Source organism: Dendrobates tinctorius, unplaced genomic scaffold (assembly GCF_039654945.1).
Source record: "Dendrobates tinctorius isolate UK_male_01 unplaced genomic scaffold, ASM3965494v1 ptg000070l, whole genome shotgun sequence".
Lineage (NCBI taxonomy): Eukaryota > Metazoa > Chordata > Amphibia > Anura > Dendrobatidae > Dendrobates > Dendrobates tinctorius.
The window spans coordinates 17,875,931-17,899,513 of NW_027361738.1; the positions used below are offsets into that span (position 1 = coordinate 17,875,931).

The window sequence follows — 23,583 nt, forward strand, 5'->3', positions numbered from 1 at the left end:
CAGAGTTGTACTGTCAAAAATTCCGAAAGTGGGCGGTCCTTACTACCTGGAATGATGGTGCCTTGGCAGCCCTCTTTCGGAAGGGTTTGTCAGAAACTGTAAAAGATACTATGGTGGGATTTCCTGTTCCCTCTGGTCTGGACGATTCTATGTCATTAGCCATTCAGGTGGATCGGCGTTTACGTGAACGCAAAACTACACGAGAGATGTTGCCACCTGTTGAACAAATGTCTGAACCTATGCAATGTGATAGAGTTTCGTCTAGGGCGCAACGTCAGGAGTTCAGAAGGCGTAATAAGCTGTGTTTTTTTTGTGGAGATGCCTCGCATATTATTTCTGTCTGCCCTAAACGAGAGAAACGTTGTGCACACACGTTTTCTGTGGGTGGTGTTCAACCCAAGTTTCTTCTGGCAATTACTCTGATCTGCTCCCTGTCCACATTTTCCGCCAAGGCTTTTGTGGATTCAGGAGCAGCTCTTAACCTGATGGACTTGGATTTTGCTAAACGTTGTGGATTTCCTATGACACCTCTGCGGACGCCTATCCCTTTGAGGGGTATTGATGCTACTCCTTTGGCGAAGAATAAACCTCAGTTTTGGACCCAGGTGGTAATGCGGGTCGCCCCAGACCATCAAGAAAATTGCAGATTTTTGGTGTTGCATAATTTGCATGATACAATTGTTCGGGGTTTCCCTGGTTGCAAATTCATAATCCAGTTCTGGATTGGAAATCTTTGTCTGTGGTGAGTTGGGGTTGTCGGTGTGCCCTTAGTGATGCTCCTGTTTTCTCCACTTCTCCCCAGTCGCATGATGTTCCTGACTATTTGGCTGACTTTTATGATGTATTTAGTGAGAATGAGTCTGCGTCTTTGCCTCCTCATAGGAGTTATGACTGTGCAATTGAGCTGAACCCGGGGTGTAAATTCCCCAAGGGTCGGCTTTTCAATTTATCTGTACCCGAGCACGAGGCTATGCAATCCTATATTAAGGAGGCATTGGAGAAGGGTCATATTAGACCATCCTCTTCACCCTTAGGTGCTGTTTTTTTTTGTGGCTAAAAAGGATGGTTCATTAAGGCCTTGTATTGACTATCGCGCCCTCAACAAAATTACTGTTAAATATCAGTATCGGTTACCCCTGATTTCGGATCTATTCTCCAGAGTTAAAGGTGCTTGCTGGTTTACCAAGCTTGACCTCAGGGGGGCGTATAATCTTATTTGCATTAAGCATGGGGATGAATGGAAGACGGCATTTAATACTCCGGAGGGACATTTTGAGTACCTGGTGATGCCTTTTGGGCTCACTAATGCCCCTTCTGTCTTCCAGTGCTTCATGAACGATATATTCCGAGACTTTGTGGATACATTTTTGATTATCTATCTGGATGATATTTTGATCTTCTCCAAGAATTGGGACTCTCATGTGGAACATGTTCGGACTGTGTTCCGGATTTTGAGGGAGAATTCCCTGTATGTCAAGGGATCGAAATGCCTTTTTGGGGTACAGAGGATTTCATTTTTGGGATTTATTTTGTCTCCGTCAACTATTGAAATGGACCCGGCCAAGGTACAGGCCATTTATGATTGGGTTCAGCCCACTTCTTTGAAGGCCCTCCAGAAGTTTTTGGGTTTTGCTAATTTTTATCGGAAATTTATAGCTAATTTTTCTGGTATTGCCAAGCCATTGACGGATTTGACTAGGAAGGGTGCTGATGTGCTGAATCGGTCTCCGGAGGCTGTTTCTTCCTTTCAGGAGCTGAAGTGAAGATTTACTTCTGCTCCAGTTTTGCGGCAACCTGATGTCTCACTCCCGTTTCAGGTGGAGGTGGACGCTTCTGAGATTGGTGCAGGAGCGGTGTTGTCCCAAAAAGAACCTGTGACATCTAAAATGAATCCTTGTGCTTTATTTTCCCGAAAGTTCTCCCCATCCGAACGTAACTATGATGTGGGGAATCGGGAACTGTTGGCCATGAAATGGGCATTTGAGGAGTTTATACATTGGTTGGAGGGAGCCAAACACCAAGTCGTGGTCCTTACTGACCACAAGAATTTGATATACCTGGAGTCGGCCAAGCGCTTGAATCCTAGACAGGCTAGGTGGGCCTTGTTTTTCACACGTTTTGATTTTGTGGTCTCTTTTCTTCCGGGCACTAAGAATGTCAAGGCAGACGCCCTCTCTAGGAGTTTCCTTGCTGATTCTCCTGTTGTGACTAAGCCTGCAACCATCTTAGGTGAGGGGGTAGTTCTTTCTGCCATCTCGCCCGATTTGAGACGTGCGCTGGAAGAGTTTCAGGAGGACAAACCTGAGCGTTGTCCCAGTGGAAAGTTGTATGTTCCTGACCAGTGGAAGAAGAGAGTGATGTCTGAAGTTCATTGCTCTGCATTGGCTGGTCATCCAGGTATTTTTGGTATTAGAGATCTGGTGAGTCGGTCTTTTTGGTGGCCCGCCTTGTCTCATGATGTCAGGAATTTTGTGCAGTCCTGTGGGACTTGCTCTCGGTCTAAACCTTGTTCTCGCTCTAGTGGCTTGTTGATGCCTTTGCCGGTGCCCAGGAGGCCATGGACCCATATTTCAATGGATTTTATCTCTGATATGCCTGTCTCTCAGAGAATGACTGTTATTTAGGTGATTTGTGATAGATTCTCTAAGATGGTCCATCTTGTACCACTCCCTAAGTTGCCATCTTCCTCTGAGTTGGTGCCCTTGTTTTTGCAACAGGTGGTTCGCTTGCACGGGATTCCTGAGAACATTGTATCTGACAGAGGAGTTCAGTTTGTGTCTAGATTTTGGAGGACTTTCTGTTCCAAGCTGGGAATTCAGTTGTCCTTCTCCTCTGCGTTTCTCCCGCAGACCAATGGGCAGACGGAGAGAACAAACCAGACTTTGGAGTCGTATTTGAGATGTTTTATTTCTGCCGATCAGGATGATTGGGTTTCATTTTTGCCCTTGGCCGAATTTGCTTTAAATAATAGAGCTAGTTCTGCCACTTTGATGTCACCTTTTTTTTGTAACTTTGGTTTTCACCCTCGATTTTCTTCAGGGCAGGTGGAGCCTTCTGCCTGCCCAGGTGTTGACACTGTGGTGGAGAGAATGCACCAGATCTGGGACCAAGTAGTGGATAAGTTGTCTCTCTCCCAGGAAAAGGCCCAGCGGTTTTCCAACCGGCGTAGGACCGTTGGTCCCCAGTTTAAGGTGGGTGATATGGTTTGGTTGTCATCAAAAAATATCGCTATGAAGGTGGCTTCTCCTAAGTTTAAGCCTAGATTTATTGGACCTTACAAGATTTTGGAGATTATTAATCCGGTCTCTTTTCAGTTGGCTCTTCCTGTCACATTTAAAATTCATAATGTGTTTCATAAGTCCTTGTTGAAGAGGTTTGTTGAACCTGTAGTTCCTGTGGTGGCACCTCCTGACCCTATATTGGTTGAAGGTAACATGGAATATGAGGTAGAGAAGATACTGGATTCCCGTCTGGCTAGACGGAGACTCCAGTATTTGGTTAAGTGGAAGGGTTATGGTCAGGAGGATAATTCCTGGGTCTCTGCCTCTGATATTCATGCCGAAAGATTGGTGCGTGCCTTTTATCGGGCTCACCCGGATTGCCCTGGTGGCGTGGATGAGGATTCGGTGACCCCTCCTCAAGGGGGAGGTACTGTTGTGAGTTCATTTTTCCCTTCACCATTGAGGTCTGATGAACTCCCTCCTCTGGTGAAGGAAGGTAGTGAGGCTGATTACCAAACACATGGGCAGCTAGATGATGACTGGGTGGCTGGAATTGAGGACTGGATATAAGGCTGCCGACGCCCTTCTTCCTGGCTGGTGATTTTCCTGCTGGATTCTTGGAGACCAGTCTGATTCCTGCATCTCAAAGCTAAGTTTTTCTGCTCTGCTTTGTGCACTTCAGTTTGGTTTTTGTTTTGCCTTGTTTTTTGGGAGTTCTGCCATCCCCGGCCGGGGGGGAGCTGAATTCCATTTTTGTCTCTGATCTGTTGATCTTTTGCTCTGTCTTCAGAATATACCTGAGTGCTGATATAGTCTTTTGAAGCCTAGCGTCTTCAGGGCCTGTTTTTCCTATCAGTCGGTTGGCTCATTTTGATAGGGGTTTTGCGGATGGCAGACAGCAGCTTTCCTATCCTGTCCTATGTAGTTAGCTTGGGCCCCATCATTTGCTCAACCTATCTTTCTATCTGTGTTAGTGTTTTCACCTTGCTTCACCGTCATTATATGTTGGGGGCTGCCTATTGCTTTGGGGTCTGCTCTGGGGCAGTTTAGTTTTTCCCCTTTCTGTCTTTAGGCTATATAGTTCTCCGGCTGTGATTGAGGGGTCTAGGGCACCGTAGGAACCACCCACGGCTACTGCTAGTTGTTGTGGATAGGTTCAGGGGTCTGCAATCCGATAGCTTCCAACCTCTCTGGTTTTTCTGGACTTAGCTGTTATTTTGTTTTTTCCTCCTTCGGTGACTCATCATAACAGTTTATGCATTAGATTGTCCACAAGAAAAAGTATCATTTTATTGGGGACAAGTGGCTATACAGTAATACCACTATATCCATATGTAATGTATGTAGACAGATTCCCCTTAAACAAGTACAGTAATTATTGTGCCATTATGATAGCAAATAAGGGATTGGAGTTTTGTACATCGCAATATGTCACATTGTCATACTAGATGTTTAGATCACTGTTGATCTTGGGCTTTGGAAAATTCCTAAACTTGCAAAGGAGAGACTACCACAACCTGTATTGCATTTGAACTTCTTCAGGAAAGACCTGTTAATGGTAAGGGCACAGTCAGACGACAGTATAAATCCTACCGAGATCAGCATGCAGCACACGGACTGGCCGCTGGCTCTCCCGACCCAAGTGTGACAGCTACACATAGGACTGAGATCAGTATGCAGTGCACGGACTGGCCGACGTCTCTCCCGACCCGAGTGTGACAGCTACAGATAGGACTGCAATCTGAACATAGTGCACGGACTGGCCAACAGCTCTGCCGACCTGAGTGTGACAGCTACACATAGGACTGAGATCAGAACATAGTGCACCGACTGGTCGACGGCTCTCCTGACCTGAATCATAGAATCGTAGAGTTGGAAGGGACCTCCTGGGCCATCTGGTCCAACCCCCTGCTCAAAGCCGGATTCGCTAAATCATCCCAGTCAGATGTCTGTCCAGCCTCTGTTTGAAGACATCCATTGAAGGAGAACTCACCACTTCTCGTGGCAGCCTGTTCCACTCATTGATCACTCTGTCAAAAAGTTTTTTCTAATATCTAATCTGTGTCTCCTCCCAATCAGTTTCATCCCATTGCTTCTAGTCTTTCCTTGTGCAAATGAGAATAAAGTTGATCCTTCTACAATGTGACAGCCCTTTAGATATTTGTAGACAGCTATTAAGTCTCCTCTCAGTCTTCTCTTTTGCAAACTAAACATTTCCAAATCCTGCAACCTTTCCTCATAAGACAGGGTTTGCAGACCGGTCACCATTCTGGTCGCTCTTTTCTGAACTTGCTCCAGTTTGTTGATGACTTTTTTAAAATGTGGTGCCCAAAACTGGACACAATATTCCAGATGAGGTCTGACCAAAAAGGAGTAGAGGGAAAAAATGACTTCACGTGATCTAGACTGTATGCTTCTGTTAATACATCCTAGAATTGCATTTGCCTTTTTTGCTGCTGCATCACACTGTTGACTCATATTCAGTCTGTGATCTATTAGTATACCCAAGTCTTTTTCACATGTGCTGTCACTTAGCCCTATTCCTCCCATTCTGTATATGCTTTTTTCATTTTTATTGCCCAGATGTAGTACTTTGCATTTCTCCCTGTTAAAAAACATTCTGTTAGTTGCTGCCCACTTCTCCAGTTTCTTTATATCTTTTTGAATCCTCTCTCTCTCTTCTCTAGTATTAGCTATCCCTCCTAGCTTTGTGTCATCAGCAAATTTAATCAGTTTACCCTCAATTCCTTCATCTAAATCGTTAATAAAGATGTTGAACAAAACAGGGCCCAGGACAGAGCCCTGTGGTACCCCATTTGAGACATTCTTCCAACTGGATGTGCAGCCACTTAAGACCACTCTTGGGTCCGATCACTAAGCCAGTTATGAATCCACCTAACAGTTGCCTTGTCCATTCCATACTTAGTCATTTTTTCTATAAGGATTGTATCAGAGACTTTGTCAAATGCTTTGCTGAAGTCAAGATATACTATATCTACAGCATTTCCTTGATCCACCCAATCAGTAATTCCATCATAGAAGGAAATTAAGTTAGTCTGACATGACTTATTAGCTACAAACCCATGCTGACTCTGTTTAATCACTTCATTCTTATCCAGGTACTGACATACATGTTGTTTAATAATTTGTTCAAAGATCTTTCCTGAGTATGACAGCCACACATAGGACTGAGTTTTGAACATAGCGCACCGACTGGCCGACAGCTCTCCCGACCCAAGTGTGACAGCTACACATAGGACTGAGATCTGAACATAGTGCACAGACTGGCCAATGGCTCTCCTGACCTAAATGTGACAGCTAAACATAAGACTGAGATATGAACATAGTGCACGGACTGGCTGACGGCTCTTCTGACCCGAGTGTGAAGGCTACACATAGGACTGAGATCTCAATGCAATGTATGGACTGGCTGGTGGTTCTCCCCACCTGAGTGCAGCAGCTTCATCTATTTCCATGAAGCTGTCACGCTCATGTCGGGAGAGCTACTGGCCAGTCCGTGCACTGCATTCTGATCTCGTTCCGATTTATATGGCCGCCTTACTGCTCCCTAAAATGGACAATTTTAGGTGATATTTCCCCTTAATCAGTTAAAGATTTCACACACATTGTCCGTGTTGCCTCCCAATATATATTGGATGCAGTCATCTGTTCCTTTATTCTGTGCATTAACTACAACTGCAGCATAAATACATTGTAGTTTTGTAACTAATGGAATACAATAATTCTTTCTACAAAAACAATATATAATATTAAAGAGTGATTGAACGGATGCACGGTTTATGAATGTGCCATTATATATCACATTATAACTGCAGCCATCTGTTCTGAAAAGCTTTCATTTATAGATGACTGTCAATACTGGGCCTCTGTGTCTGGGCGTACTGTGATTTATACTGGATTGGGAAGATTACATTATTACATTTGTAATGAATATTTCATATTCAGTCAGCCGGCGTGTCTTCGGAGGATGTCGTTATTACATGTTTGCAGTAAATAAAAATCCGGTGGCCCTTTACACTGTAGAAGTGACTGCAGATTGAACTTTGCGACTTTAGACCTTTAAACAGGCTTCTAAGTGTTTCAGTAGATAACTCATTGTAGGATCAAAATGTGTCCCCAAGTTGGTGAAAAACCCCAAGAAATACCATAGCCTTCCCTTCTGATTGTTCACAGCCCTTCTGTCCTTGGCCGGTCTCCTCTTCCTCTCTTCCAATGCGGTCGGCACTTTACAGCTGCAACCAAGTTAAAGAAAACATTGTAAAACACCTTTTAATGGGGTATGCTTGTATCTAACCTTTATAGATATCCATAAAATATGTTATCAATGTCTAATAGGTGCAAGTCCAAACTCTTGGACCCTATACTATCAGGAAAATGGAGATCCCATAACCTCCTTTCTTCCAGATGAGTTTAGGCCATGTGTGGTTCTACATTCAAGTCTACTGACATTACAGAAAGTGGAAACAAATCATTGCACCCCTAAAATGCACCAATTGTGCTACGTACATATAATACTTCGGTCTAGATATATTTTCCACTCTTTATTCCATGCCATCTAGGGGCCGATGTGGACAGAAGATTATATGGGCCCTTTGCAGCCCAATAGCTCATCATAATCCATACTTCATTGGAGGTGGTAGGGAGTCCTCTTACCTCTTGGGTCACTATGTGGCCGCAAAGATTAACCCAATTGTATGTCCACCTCTGACACAAATCACTAGAGTAAGAATGAAAACTTTTAAAATTTTTTGCCTAAGTCTATCTGCCTCGCTCACCACATCCAATTTCCCACCCACTCGTTCAAAGTGGCACGAGCAGTGTAAAAAAAAAACAAAAAAAGTAGCAGAATTTTTGCATAAACAATTTTCATTATTTTTATATTAAAAAATTGGGGAATAAGCTTTGATAAATTCACCATTTAGATTTTGAAATAACCTGTACTGACAAAAGTAGAATTGCAGCTTTCAAATAAGTAATGTAAAAAGCAGTAGCAATGGTATTGTTATTCTTTTACTTCAGTCTGTTTTCTGGGCAATCATAGTCATACATTTAATTACATGTACTACAATGGTAGAAAAAAAAAATATTTCTTTCCATATAAATTGATGCTTTGAGTGGTTATCCTTATTCAGAGATTTCATTTTTTGGACATAAATCACATTCTGGCATCATCTTAATATCAAAGACAGCATTACAATGAAAGGTAAAACTGACTGACATTACAGGACCATATCATTCAGAAAAGGTGATGGTCAAAGCTCACCTCCTCCCCTCCCTGCACGATGACTTTTACATTGGTCAGAGTATGCCACGCTCATAAAAGTCAGCGAGTTGTGTGCAGACTACAGCATCCTATGGTCCATGTGGCTGCAGTAAATTGGATAGAGCTCAGACTATATGGATGGGTCTACAATTATACAGTATAAAGAAAACAATAAAAAGGCTACAGACAAAATAAAAAATAACCGGGAAAAAAAAAGAATATCTGTACCTTTTTCTCATTAGTAAAAGGTGATGTGTTCTCTTTATGTTATATTGGCTAATAAAATAGCTTTTATTGAGCAGAATCAATAAAAATGAAGAACAGGACAATGGCTAGATATGACTGATAGCACAGAATGGGTCATTTTGGCCTAATCAACATAATGATAACTATCTTTTCCAGTTAGCTTGTGAACTTTTATTAATGCGACTATGACCAGATGATGATTATATGACTAAAGAGCAAATTAGACTAACAAAAGGCAAATACCTAAATTTCACTGATATTGCTTTTCACCCAACTACAGAAAAGTTATGTTGTGTGGTTGATCTACAGATAAACACTGACTGTAGGTTCTTAGTTCTACTGTCCATGGGTCCAATTAACATCCAATAGTGCCAAAGATGAAGAGCACTTCAGACTTTTATCGCTGTACTATTGCAACAATATTACTAAATGGGACAATTAATTCCACTACGTAGACTGAATACTACCATACTGTCACAGTAGAAAAACCACTATACTGACACCAATCTTACCACCATATTAGTAGATACTAGTTCAGCACACCATAGAAGAGAATACAGTACAGTTTAGTCTAATAAAGTCTTCTCTGTAGACATTCTCTTTTTTTTATTTTATTCAGCCCAGACCGCCATAACCACTTCTTGCATTCACAACTTGTCTCTGTAAACTATAACAAAAGGGTATGTTTGGCTACTTACTTTTTCAACTTTCTCAATACCTCTGTTCAAATTCTCCATTTTTATCATCTCAGATGCTAATTATGCCCCCTTTTGGGCCGCACACAATAATAATCCCTGTTTTGTTCCCCCCAACAGTAATAGGCCCTCTTTAGGCCCCACACATTAATAGAGTTGCTTTGTGTGCCCAAACAGCAATAGCACTCCATTGAGAACCCACAAAGTAATACTGATTCTAGGTGTCACCCAAAAACAGTAATATTGTCCCATTTTTGCCCCCATACAGTAGTAAGGTTCTTTGCTTCGCGCCCCCACATAATATTAGTACCTCTTGTGATGGAAATATTGTTTCTGCACTGCCCCATTAATACTGATGCTTCATGTACACCAATTAAAATTAGAAAAACTGAATCCCACCTCTTCCTGCTTCCTCAATGTGTAGTTAGGTCTTCCTGCTGCCTGCTGAGCTTAGACTGGTTCTTGGTGCGGTGTAGTGATATAATTGTGCTGCCTACTATGTGATGCAGATTTCCTCTCCCAACAGTATGTCACAAGCATAAAGCAGCACGGTGGCACAGTGGTTAACATTGCAGCCTTGCAGCGCTGGGGTCCTGAATTCAAATCCCACCAAGAACAGCATCTGCAAGGAGTTTGTAAGTAGAGTTGAGTGAATATGTACGGAATCAGTCGCCGAATCTGAATTTGCAATACCTTGCTCGTGCTGAATTTATGTTTGATGATCAGTTCCGAACATATTCAGTAATTTCTACTCCCAGTGACTCCTTTGACGTTCGGCGAATAATGCAAAAACAGTATTCACTGAAGATCGGAAATGAATTTTGAAAAATTTGCTCAACTCTATTTGTAAGTTCTTCCCGTGTTTGTGTGGGTTTCCCCCCACATTCCAAAGACTTACAGATAGGGAATCTAGATTGTGAGCCTCATTGGGTACAGTGGTGATAATGTCTGTAAAGCGCTGCAGAATATGAGAGCGCTATATAAGCAAAGCATAATAAATAAATATAAGTGTGGCCTCCTAAGTAAGTGGTGGGGCAGGAAACCAATGGCTCTCTGCTTTACCCTAGTTTAGTTTTGCATCCTGTGGACATGGATACAGCTTAGAACAGTGCGGCCACTATTGGGTCTTCATCTCCTGCGGGTCCAGTCGCAGTCCCTGCTGTCAGGAACCCCACACTGCACTTGCTCACTGAGCCAGTGCATGTGTCCTGAGTACAAAAACAGTGCTCAAAGATACCTGTGGAGCAGGGCAGCAGCAGTGAAGATGCGTGCTTCAGAGTATCAGGACCTAAAGCACGTGACTGCTGGGGGCGTGGCCTAAGCTCCACAGAGCTAGGAGCTGCAGGGCAACTCCTAGAAAGGTAACTACAGGACAATGTTACCAAGGGGCATAGACAGAGACAGAAACCAGATGAAGCCGGGGTCAAAGCACAAGATAGCAATACAGTACCAAAGGGTTAGACAGAATGGATAGTCAGGACGTAGCAATAGGTCAGAAAACCAGAACGGGCAATAGACGGTACAATAGGGGTAAACTGTAATGAAGTAACGATAGCCAAGCCAGGAGGTCAGAACCGGAGAAGACAATAGTACCAAAACGAGAGACGGAGTACAGAGTGAGGGAACAGACCGGGTCATACATGGGAAGCAAACATGCAACACAGAATACACGCACACCAGGGGTCAGACACACCAGAACAACAGTATAGCTGACAGAGAACCCTGGTAAAGAGTGAGTATAAATACCCCTCCCAGGTCCAGAAAGAGGCCACGAACACTTAACCCTGTGAGTGCAGGGCAAGAACCCTGTTCAAACCATGACACCTGCTATCCTGATCATTACCCTGCCGAATGGGGATCAGGCAGAATTTGTGTCTCAGAGGTAGGATGGGGCGTCCACCGGCATTAATCTGGCAATAATTCTAAAAGCGACAATCAGTACGAAGCATACACATGCTAATGAAGACACTTCCTGCTTTTGTCACATTTTTACTTGCATAGATTATTGATTCGTGTCACTTCAGTTATTACCCATCCACAAGAGAATAGGAAATGGTGCATAATTCATAAAGTTTTGAGATTTTTATCTTTGTAGATGTTGATAAAAATAAAAAAAGAGAATTGTGATATTCCCTGAGAGATAAATTAGACATGCAATCCATAATGCAGGAAAGCTTGTTGACCTTGATGATGGGATCAGAAAGAAATATGGATATAATATTCATAAACTTCACTACCTAGAATTATTCATGCACAGCCACTGCCCAGTGAGATTTGGGCTATTTATAAGGAAAGATTTTGACAGCAGAAGAATAAGTTGCATTATGTGAATGTATTTCCATCGAGCTATATATAGATAGAACATTGCTTATGTCAGTTATTGTCAGTACCCATTATCTAGTGGAAATGGCAATATTGTGAGTTGTATCTGTGTCAGTCCGGGTCCCAGAAACTACATGTATGTTTACTTAGATGCCACAATGAGATCCCCCCCCCCCATTCCTGGATCAGTATCATGCTTGGAGGGGGCTGGCTATCAGGCCCAGCTCACTAGCGAAACTGGCCTTCTCTTCTGATACGGACCCCCTTTATACACATCACTGACTGGTTATGCAAAGGCATAAATGCCAAAACCAAGGGATGGGTACTGATAGTGAGACATCAGGAAAGCTTTAATAATGAAGGTACAGTATATTAATGAATTTTACTAGTTTTCAATATAAACACATTTGAAGTACCTTCTTTTTTTCTTCTATCCGGACAACCCATTTTAAGTTGACCGATCACCTGATTTTGAACTACAAAATGCATTCATTATAAAAAAAGAAAAAAAAAAAGTTTTAGACCTGATAAGACTGGTATACTTACTTTGAAAATCTATGTCAGAATGGTTTTTAGAAAGTTTACCCCCACTAAGACTTACGATAAATTCTGTGCTACCTACTAGTGATGAGTATATTGTTTCACACAGCCTCAATCCACGGTCCAGGTCAGAGCTTTCTGACCATGGACAGGAGCCAAACTAATTTCCTTACCCTCTGGGATCCCAAGCTTGACTTATGATAAGCTGGGTTGGCAAGTAGTCACGTGCTGCAAAGATGACCTCATACCTGGCCAGCGAATCAAACGCCGCATCGGGGAACCCAGAACCTCAGGACATTTGCCACGGCCAAAGAGCACTGACTTGGATGGTGGATTGTGGTTGCGTGACGAGTTCCATTCATTTCTAAACTCTACGGTACACAGAGTTGTTACCTTTCATTGTAATCCTGTCTGTGATGATAATGAGATTGTTGGAAATTCTTCTGTACATAACAAGAAGTATAAGTCTTCTATTAGACTTAGTGGCCAATGTGAAAATTGCAAAACCTAAGATTATTTTTTTCAAAATAGAACATGATGCAGACAATTGAAAAAAAAAAAAAAAAGTTATAAAAAAATACATTTAACAAAAAACCTGACTTAAACAATAGGTCGTTTTCTGATGACACAATCCATATGTTAAGTGTGATTTTGTACATGCTGCTTCAATCCAAATTTTTGACCCAAACCTCTTTTTTGAGCTGAGAAACAGACATCAATTAATGGGCCCTGATACTGCTGAAAGTTATCTTGCTCATTCCTGACATTTGACTTCAATTTGTAAATGATTTGCATTTCGATTTGATAAATTCAGATTATTTTTTCGTGCTAAAATTAAAAAAAAAAATTTAAAAGATGCTCCAGAATGGTTGTTTTATGGGAAATGCAAGTATTTACTCTAACAAGACAAGTTAAGGAGAGTTGACGAGGATGAGAGGTGCCGTTCCATTCTGCTGGGAAATTTTGCTAATGGGATTCCATTGAGATTAACCAGCCATAAAAACTGAAGTCTATTAAATATTGCATTTGAGGGTGATACTTTTTTCCATTAACTATTGTCTTCAAGAAATGAAAGGAAAAATCTATTTGTCTGCCTTTACCAGATGGAAAATGTTACTTAGTGGGTAATAGAATTCCCTTTCTGCGGAGAACACTAATCTAATTAATAAATCTGAAAAATCCTAATGTCTGATACTGGAAGCTTAACGTGTTTAACTAGCACTGTAATGGTAAAATAAAAAGTTTTTTATAAAAATTGACCTTGGAAAAAAAAAAAGGAAAACTTATTGTATCAGTTCATGATTGATGTGATTGATGTTTTGTTGCGTTATGTACAGATGAAAATCGACTTGCTTGTGTTTACACGAGAAAAGCTTATTTTCTTTATTTGTAAATATTTTTTCAAACTTCTTTAAAGTGTGTAGGAACAACCCTCCTGAGACATCTATATGGGCATGTAGGTCATAGAAAAATGAATAAAATGATACCTTGATATTGTTGATACGATGTCTTATTCCAGAAAAATCCAAATTTTTCTTAATATGTAAATGAGTTGTTAAGATCTAGGTGATGGACATGGATCTCCCTGAAAATCTGTTTCCAGAGCTTATTTTAACCCCTTGGATGTATTCAGTACGCCTTGGTCAGCTGGTACTTGCCGACCTTTGATGTACTGAGTACATCTAGGTGATTTTGATGATTGCCACCGGGTGTCAGCTGATTCTGACAGCTTAAACCCGGCAATAAGTGCATGAATGGTTCTTGTGTAATGGGGACAACTGCACCGCAGGTACCTGTGTGCCGGGTCCAGAACTGCTTAGGCTGCATCTCCTTCCACGCCCCCGGAAGAAGAGGGCGAAACGCGCGTTGGGGCGCGGGGGTCTCTGCACAGGACCACGATCACCTCCATACTTTGGCTAAGGTAATTATGAGCTACGCTGCTACTAACTTTTGGCAGTTATTGTTGTTATAGGTATAGAGGAATAGACCTTTGTAGGTCATTTAGACATTGGCACCTTTGCAATAAACTCTGGCTTAGGTCGTTATGAGATATACTGCTATTATCTTTGGTAGCAATTGTGTTTGTAGGTACTGAAAAATAGACCTTTTGCAGGTCATTTAAGCACTGACACCTTACAATCTAGTATTGTGAACTCTTGATAGTTGAATTTTTTAGCAATGATAATGTAGTAGCTGGGCTCCAGCAAGGGTGTGGGGGTACTACATTGGTATACCAGAATATATTGTGCTATCTAATGTATATTCATTTTTTTGACTAATTTGGTGTACTATAATACGAGATATTGTTATTTATCTTGGTCTGTGCTATTCCCCCTTGGGGTATGTTATGTATGTAATGTTATGTATGTAGTCTTTTTAACTCTTTTTTGCATCTAATAAAATTGTGTGATTTTATTACATATCATCCTTTTTGGTTCGCTTCATTTTGGGTTATCAGTTACATCTTGTTGCCCTTGAGTGTGTATTATTGTGGTAGAAGTGCCAATATATTACTTTAAGCACCCTAAAGTGTCTTGCATCTCCTGTTGACTGGGGGAAGACATAGAAAGCCGAACCATCCTCTGAACCCGGGAAGGCGGGGAGATATACGAGTGGGTAAAAGGAAAAGTGCGCGCTACAGCGGGGAGTTTGGCGCCAATCCTGGGCAGCACTTCCCCTCCTCACTGAGTACGGGTGCAGCAACAGGCCACATTGGTAGAGTCGCCAGCCATCTGCAGAGGGACTGCTGTGCTCAGGGGAGCCATGTGGTCAGCAGTACAGGGAGAAAAGTGCTCCATCCTGGGAGCACCAGCATCGTGCAGGCCAGCATCTGCCATCTCCCGCCGCCAACAACAGGGACCAGAGAGAGGGACGTGCAGTGTGTGCCCGGTGACTACTAGAGAGAAAGGCGCTGTACGCTCAGTGTCCGTGAGTACAGCACATGTGCCACATGAGAGGGACCGGGTACGGGACAGACACTTGTGCCCTGATTTTGCCAGTGTATATTTGTTGGGCCATGTTGGGCTCGTACAGGACTTTGGCCCGCACCCTTGTTAGCCACTACAGCATATGAACTAGGGGCTCAACGGAAGGATTCCAGAGACTGACCGCTGCGACCTGAAGACGGGGCATTGATGCCCACAGGACCCCTTTGGAAAAGACAGCCGTTTCTGGCGCTATTCACCTCCCGGCAGGAGTCAAAGTCTGAGGAACTTCTGACAAGTGTTTCACAAGAACTGTCGTTACCTGATTCCTGAACTTTGCATATCCTTTGCAAATAGAACTGTTTATTCCCTCATTTAACTGTTTACCTCCCTGCGTGGAGTATTCCCCTGTTCATTAAAAATTGTTAACCCTTGTTCTGACTCCTGTCCATCACTGCATCCCGCAATCTGCTCACACCTGCACTGCTCCAGGCTCTTTAAACTCCAAAATACTGCGATCGCTTGCGACTGCAGCATTTAGCATGCATGCAGAGTGAAGAAACCCCCTCTGTGCTCCAAATGGCACCATCATTGCAGGGGCCCAATCGTTGCCATGGTGACTCGATGTCAACAGGATAGCATCCGTGTCACCAGGGTATGGCAAGTCCCTCAGACCATGTTCAGAGGATGGTCTAAGAGGTTTGTCAGTGCAGCACTGACAGTTATAATTAATTTCAATGCTCATGCATCAGGCTGCATCCTGATCAGGCTGCTGATAGTCAAAAGTCACAGAGTGGGACAAAGTAAAAAAGTTAAGAAAAAAAAAATTGTAAATTTAAAAAAAAAAAAAATCAGAAAATAATAAAGTGAAATCGCTGGTCAACTTTTAGCCCTTCTAAGTTCCTAACAAAAATAGTACTGAAGTAAAGTAGACATGTGGGAAATGTTATTTAGTATCTAATTTGTGTGACAACTTTGATTTAAGGGCATTAAAATTTAAAGTTTGAAAATTGCAAAATTTTTGCCAAATTAACCATTTTTTCACAAATAAACACGAGTCATATTGAGGAAATTTTACCACAATGTGTCACCAAAAAACAGTCTCAGAATCAGTGGGATCCGTTGAAACGTTCCAGAGCTATAGCCTCATAAAGTAACATTGGTCAGAATTGTAAAAATTTGGCCTGGTTATGAAGGTGAAAACAGGCTCGGGGTTGAATGAAAGGGGCATCACCAGTGTGAGACATGTAGATCAGGAAGGCAGACTGTCAGTCATTACATGTCTCACTCTGGTAATGCCCCCTTTAGTTTAAAATAAGATCTGGAGGCAGAATCTCAGGGAGATCTATGTCCGGCCCATAGATCTTAACGGCTCGTTTTAATGTGGATTTTTCTGGAATAAAACTTCGGATAGGCAATATCAAAGTATCATTTTATTCAGGTTCCTATGACCTACATGACCTTATTGACGGCTTAGGAGGGTTGATCCTACTGACACATTCCCATTTTTTTTTTTTTTTTTATAGTTTATATTTTAGCAGCTCTACATGTTCCGGTTCATTTCTGTAGATCAGAACAAGCTCACCCAACAGTAACTGGTTACCAATTTCATGCTTCTAGTATCAGTTATGCTGGCGTGTGATTACAGTTCTTACAATTTATCTATTATTTGTCTATCTTGTAAAACCTTAAATAAACCATTATCCTCTGCTTGTGATATTGTAGCGCACATTTTGTAATTTTCCAAAATAAATGAAGATTTGTCTCTCCAGCCAGCCGGCTCTCTTCCCGGTCAGCCTTTTACTTTTTAGTCTTCTTTTGTAAAGTAGTTCTCCATTATAGAGATACATATTGCAGAGCACACTGTGCATTAGTGAATTACCATCAAGGGCTCACACAGGGGAGTTCAATCCCTATTTATATAATATTGTACATTGTGTTTAAGCAAGCCCAGGATCAGCGCATTTCAGTTCCTTAGTTATACAGAACAATAGGTGAATTATTTGGGCTCATGAAACCGAAAATTCTTACTGTTTCACTAAATCTTTGAGCGAGTGTTAAATTTTTTTGTTTTAAGATAATTAGTTTTAACATCCAAATAGGATAATAGCATAGAAGCAACATAATTTTTTTATTTTGTTCCGAAAATACAGGTATTTTGTAACAATATTTTGTATTATGCCTTCTGAAATACTAAAGGATTGTGGAAGTCAAACTTTTTCCTTCTGGATTGCAGATCTTTCATTCGACCAACCAAATATTGAAACATCTTTCCTTGCCTCTACAAGATCGTGGATTTGAGTTCTATCAGAGTTGGTCAGCATGTCGTCTCCAAGCGTCAGCTCCACAGCACCACCAGGTCAGCCTTTTTATTCATCAATATATGAATTTACATAATTTCGTTTTTTATTAATAGTGTTACGCAATGATTGCTTGAAGGACTTGAAGACTTTGAACAGATCTCTTTCCAATATCCATATATACGCATTCTACTAATGTCCTTTGACGTCAGTGGAGGCAGAATAGTATTTTTATTCCTACAGTGTCCTGATGGGAGCTGAACAATGTTTGGCCACTTTTCCCAGTAATATATGCAGATATTTATGGGTCCCAGCTCCAGGGTCTTACATGTCTCTCTATAATAAGAATGCACTGCTTTGATTTTTTGCATTTATGAGGGTCCAATCACTGAGTTTCCCAATGATCCCAAGAGCTGGCTCCGGGACTCCTGGAACGGGACTCGGTCCTCGGTGGAGTAGAGGTGCACTTGTTTGGTGTCTGATACATTCATTATCAATGGAACTGCTGAAAATAGCTGAGCCCAGTGCTTGGCTTTTCTGGCAGTCGCATTGGTACTCAATGGAGCAGAGGTTGAGCATGTCCACTTTCACTCCATTCGAGGCAGGGCAGTAGAGTCCTGATGTCAGGATCGCTGGGGTCTCAACAAGCGGACCACTAGTGATCAGCAAGTTATTCTATGCACAGGGGTTAATTTATGATTCTGGGAATAATCCTTTCAATACTGTCTAGTTAAGGATAGACCATAAATGTTTGATATTCGGTGGTCTGATCATGGCATGACCAATGGGCCAGGTCACTCCTGTAAATTGTTGCATAGGCAAAGTGGCTCATCCGGACGCAGATGTCCCTATTTAGTCCCGTTCAGCTAATGAAATGAGCTACATTTTGACCAAACAAATGAGTTGCATCAGGGGGATATTTTCCTTTCCAGCTAGATTTGGCAGGCTGTTCAGTTCACAGCTTGTTAAAAAAGAAATAGACATGGCTTCCAAAGATAAGCATCAGAAATGAGTCCAAGGTATGGAGACATAGCTGTGTAGAAAGGCAAAATGAGCAATTGTAAGAACACAGTGCTCTATAATATGATGATTGCGATGTATTAAGAGGCAAAAACTTTGATGGGCGGAGTGCTTCTTTAATGAACAAACATGGCATAGGAATATGCATATAGTGAAATGCAAAGGTAAAAAGTGACTGTGATGTTCGGGGACTGATCGGAATAAGCAGCTTCGTGTGTTTACATAAGGAACAATACTATTTCCTATTTCTATTTTGTGACTTGCATCCTGGATTTGTAATCAGTTTTCTAGGTCTCTAGTTTTTATTCTCTCTTCACATATTATTAGAGGTACCAACTGTAATCTGACCCCTCATTGAGCCTAAAACCTGTCTTCATTGAAGACATATCTTAACAATGCATTCAGAGAAGTCTGATAAGTGGGGATAAAAGTAGTCTTTAAAAAAAATAGATTACAAAGTTTTTTTTTCTTGGCTTACACTGTTTATGGAAAAATGAACCTCATAATACATACTGCAATCTTACTATAATTATGTTCTCCTATGACGCTCAGCCACAGGAAGACAAAAATGGCTGTCGTGGGAGCCTTCAATGGGAATCTGTCAGCAGGTTTTTGCTATATCTCAGCATGAGATGGGGGCTCAGACACAGATTTCAGGGAAAGGTGACTCTTATTAGGCTGTGTGCTGTTGTTTCCAAACAATGATTGTTTTATCAGCAGGAGATTATCACTGCCCAGTCTTAGCTCATTCATACCAAGTCGTCCGACTCCGCACCCTCCTGTGATAAGCAGCTCACTGTCAATATACAGTGTACACAGAAAGCTGTGGTGTTGGCAAGATTACCTTTCTGAGCTCTTCTGCATGCTACATCTAAACACTCTGATTGCTCCCAGTAATCTAAGTGATATATCACTGGGCTCAGGGTCTCTTTTCCAACTTTATGCTGCTCTCAGATGAGGAAGCAAAAATGTGGTGACAGGTTTCCTTTAAAAGACCTCTTGCAGCTAAAAAAATATCAATTCCCGCGCAATTGTATTGAGAGGAGCTGGTGCAGTGTCGAACTGGGATGCCAAGGGCCTACTAGTAACCAACTCCAGGGCCCCACTTTTCCGGTACATGCAAATCTGACATTATCCTCAATAAACTGGGTAGATTGTTACATGAACAAGATGTCACCTTTGTCTCTACATAGTGATTCAAGTATATAGCACCAAAATTCTGCTCATATAAGAGGGTGATGGCCCAATCTCGCACAGGGCCCCACCTGGGGATTCTCCTGTTCTTCTGTTGGCTAGTCCAAGCCTGAGCTGGTGCATATCTGCACTGGTGCCACTGTCAAGAGACTGACTGTGGCTTTGAAATAATTGAAAAGCAGCAGCTGAAGCTGTCACAGGAAGATGTCAGCTATGTAAAATAGCTGGCATTTCCCTGGTATGCTGCAGGCTCAGCTCCTGAGCCAGCTGCATACTCCTCGAACCAACCTATGGCGTACTATTATGTCACATGTCAGGAAGGGGTTAGCCATATGCTCACCATCGTAACCAAATGAATCAATATTTATGTCAAACATTATACCCTAGGAGATAATTCATCATTTTCTGCTTCAATGCAGAGTAATGCAAAGAAGATAAAGAAATTGCTCCTTTGGTATGGGCACTCAATATCTTTTTCTGGTGAGTCCACTCTGTAAGCTACTCGAAAAAGGACTAAATAAACACTAAAAATAATAAACGTATGAATATACATTACAAGTCGACTTGCTGTTCAGATGTTCAGTCTTAAGGTTTTTTAACCGCTTCGGGTCTCTAAACATGTGAAGTGGTTAAAAGAAGTGACAAGTACATTATTCAGGCTGCAAAAGCGCTCAGGAAATGTCCAGAAAGGAGCAAAATAAAGAGACGCTGCAGGATAAAAGACGCCAGCGTATCCTGAAACGTGTTCATCCCAACAAATTCGGCGTCATATGTACCTACCCTTGATCTGAGGGCCCTGTAGGTTTGGATTTCTTTTTCACATAATAATGAAGACCTTCATTTATAAGCTACATTTTGTTATTACTTGCGTTTTCTCTGTCTAATATTTACATTTGTTGGCGATCTGACACATTTAAGTGTGACCAACATGCAAAAGAATGGGAAATCAGGAAAAGGGCAAACAATTTTTCACACAACTGTAGTTTCTTTCTAGATTTGTTTGGATTTCTCAGACTATTGGGCACACACTTATTTGTGTATTTCTTACCACTAGAGAAATGCAAAGCATTTAACCAAGTATTAAAATCAGCAATTTGGTTTGCTAGAGAGAAAAAGAAGCAATCCTTTAATTAGCGGGTTTGTTTGATGGCAGATAATGGAATTATTGTTCTGCAGAAATCCGGAATAAAAGACGGATAGAAATTGTACATCCCAGTAATACCACTAAGAGTAATCACTTAAGTGGCTGAATCTCTTTTTTTTTTTTTCTTTTTTTATTCTTTGCAGTATCTATAAATAGAATTTTACAAATAGTTTTCGAAGTTTATTTCGGTAACAATAAAAAATGCAATACATGAACCACTTCATAAATGCCAGGTCAGCCTCTGCCACCTTAGCAATCCAAATCAAATTATCAGATGTCTTTCTACAGTTGCAGATCCGAAGGGAGACTGGCAAATGCTCATTTGCAAGCAGCAGTAAATGACTCATAGCAGAGCAAGATCCCCAAAGTGGATGTCTCTTCAGAAAATCTATTGCTTAAATCAGGTTTTCATATTATATTTTTTTAGTTTTTGGCACTTCTTATTATGATCCAGGAACCACCAGTCACAATAGGCGATATTACAACTGAAATTGCTTTGCCTCCCTTCACAACAAGTTTTTTCCTGGGTCATAGTCTTCATTGTGCTATCCCCAACCTGTAGCTCGCGGTCCCATCAATTGTGGCTCGCGACTGTCTGCCAGCTTGATGCATTAGCTCCAGGTCTAGCAAACAGGTATGAAGAGCACATCTCAAGATGAATTTTGTGAGTAGCCCTGCACAGAAGAGCAGATCTGGATGCACATTTAATGGTCTTAGGGGTTTAGAGATGTTTTAGGTATGGTACGCTGTTAGATGAGATACTCAAAGCTGGATATAACAGTGTGTTGGAAGTCCTTGATGGGAGAATACTGAATGGGGGCATTGTGGGAACCCTTGGATCTCGGTGTACTGCTTTGGAGTGATTTCTGTGGAAAAGCTTTGGTTATCATCATACCTGTAATGGGGGCTTTGGTTGACACTACTTTGAGGGGGATGGGAGGTGGATGTGGCTCGTGACCCTCTCTCAGTACTTATTGTGGCTCGCGACCCTCTCACTAAGCTGAATGTGGCTCTCAAAGTCAGAAAGGTTGGGGACCACTGTGCTATATACATGTGTTGTTTCCTAAAACATCAGGAAATTACAGTGTAAAAAAGCCATGGTGTCCGTTTTAATAAAGATTATGATATGAAAGAAAGACTATCAAATTAATAAAGCATAAAAATACATTTAGCACAAAAAAACTAATTTAAACAAATAGGCCAATTTCCACTGACACACTCTTTTAAAGTGATGGTTACAGATAGTCTCTTGTTTGATGGTTGACATGGTGGAATACTCGGTCCTGACATCAGAAGACCTTGTAGTGATACAATGCTGTACACATAGGTTAGAGTTACAGTGTGCATCGTGATGTGTGATTAGTAGGCTCTATATAGTATTTGGTCTGATTTTTCACTTTACTTGCTCATGCCTGTAAAGTATAACTGGACCCCCATGAAGTTGTGAGCCAAAGACTGTGTGAGAGCTTCCATCAAAGCACTTTAGGCCTAACTAGATTGCCCGTTTCTGCATGGAGAATGGGGTTTCAGAAACTTGAAGTACTTTTAGAAATATATCATAAGAGCTTGTTCACACAACCATATTTTCAATACGAGTGCTGTCAATGGAAAAAATAACTTCACTCAGACCAATGTTATTCAATGGGGCAGTGTAGACAAGCGATTTTTCACAGGCTTAATCTGTGTATATAAAAAAAATTGCAACATGCGCTAGTTTCTTCCATGTGTGTGATGACACTCCCCATTCAAGTCTAAGGGTGCGCAAAAGAAATCGGATGCCATATGGAGCCACAGTATAGCATCCGTTTTTTCAGATACATTACAATTTTTGAATATATTACTACCCCTTTATAAATGCCTGGTGAGGCCAGATCTAGAATATGGGATCCAGTTTTGGGTGCCGCTTTTTAAAAAAGGATATTCAGAAGTTAGAATCAGTTCAATGGCGGACAACTAGATTAGTACAAGGGATGGATGGAAGGCCTCTCTTATGAGGAGAGGTTGGAAAAGTTGGGCTTGTTTAGCTTAGAAGAAATACGCCTCAGAGGAGATCTCATTTACATGTATGTATATATGTGTGGCCAGTACAAAGGGCTGGCGCATGACTTTTTCCTTCCAAGGACCTTACTAAGGACCAGGAGGCACTCATTACGGGTGGAAGAAAGGCAATTCCGGCAGCTAAATAGGAAAGGGTTCTTTACAGTTAGAGCAGTCACTGTGGAATGCCGATCACAAGAAGTAGTAGTGGCAGACACCATGACAGCTTTTAAAAAGTCTGAATGATTTCCTCAGTACACATAACATTGTGGGTTATATATAATTTTGGGACAAAAAATGTATAACTGGTGGAGAAAGGTTGAACTTTATGGACCTAGGTAATATTTCAACCTATGTAACTACCGTATATAACATTAGAAACTGTAAATGGTCTTGTAAATTAATACCTGCTGCTGTAAAATGACAAATGACAAAAAATCATCCAAGTTTTCTGGATGAAACTCTGATGATTTTTTTTTTTTTTTACACTTGTGTGATCCTGCCCTAAGGATTATACCTGTCATCAGCAGTATAAATGCCTGACATGTAAATGATGGATGAAGTTTTACAATATTCAAGTGTCCTTACCACCATGTGTGACCAGAAATCGCCAAGCCTAACTGAACTATCAATTGTAAGGGGACATTGCTCACATA

The 23,583-nt window shown here is 41.4% G+C and overlaps 1 protein-coding gene and 1 long non-coding RNA gene across 3 annotated transcripts in view; one reads left to right on the forward strand and one right to left on the reverse strand.

Annotated features, from left to right (window-relative positions):
• Positions 1–23,583, forward strand: part of HDAC9 (histone deacetylase 9) — an 875,224-nt gene that overhangs the window by 23,535 nt on the left and 828,106 nt on the right. Inside the window, exon 2 of the mRNA XM_073581439.1 lies at positions 17,469–17,591. Within this exon, the coding sequence (XP_073437540.1) occupies positions 17,555–17,591 (37 nt within the window). The 5' untranslated portion in view covers positions 17,469–17,554. The remainder of the gene's footprint in view (positions 1–17,468; positions 17,592–23,583) is intronic.
• Positions 6,848–23,583, reverse strand: part of LOC141095446 (uncharacterized) — a 103,063-nt gene continuing 86,327 nt past the window's right edge. For both annotated transcript variants that reach the window (XR_012233388.1, XR_012233389.1), the window contains exon 2: positions 6,848–7,474. This is a non-coding gene — a long non-coding RNA (uncharacterized lncRNA). The remainder of the gene's footprint in view (positions 7,475–23,583) is intronic.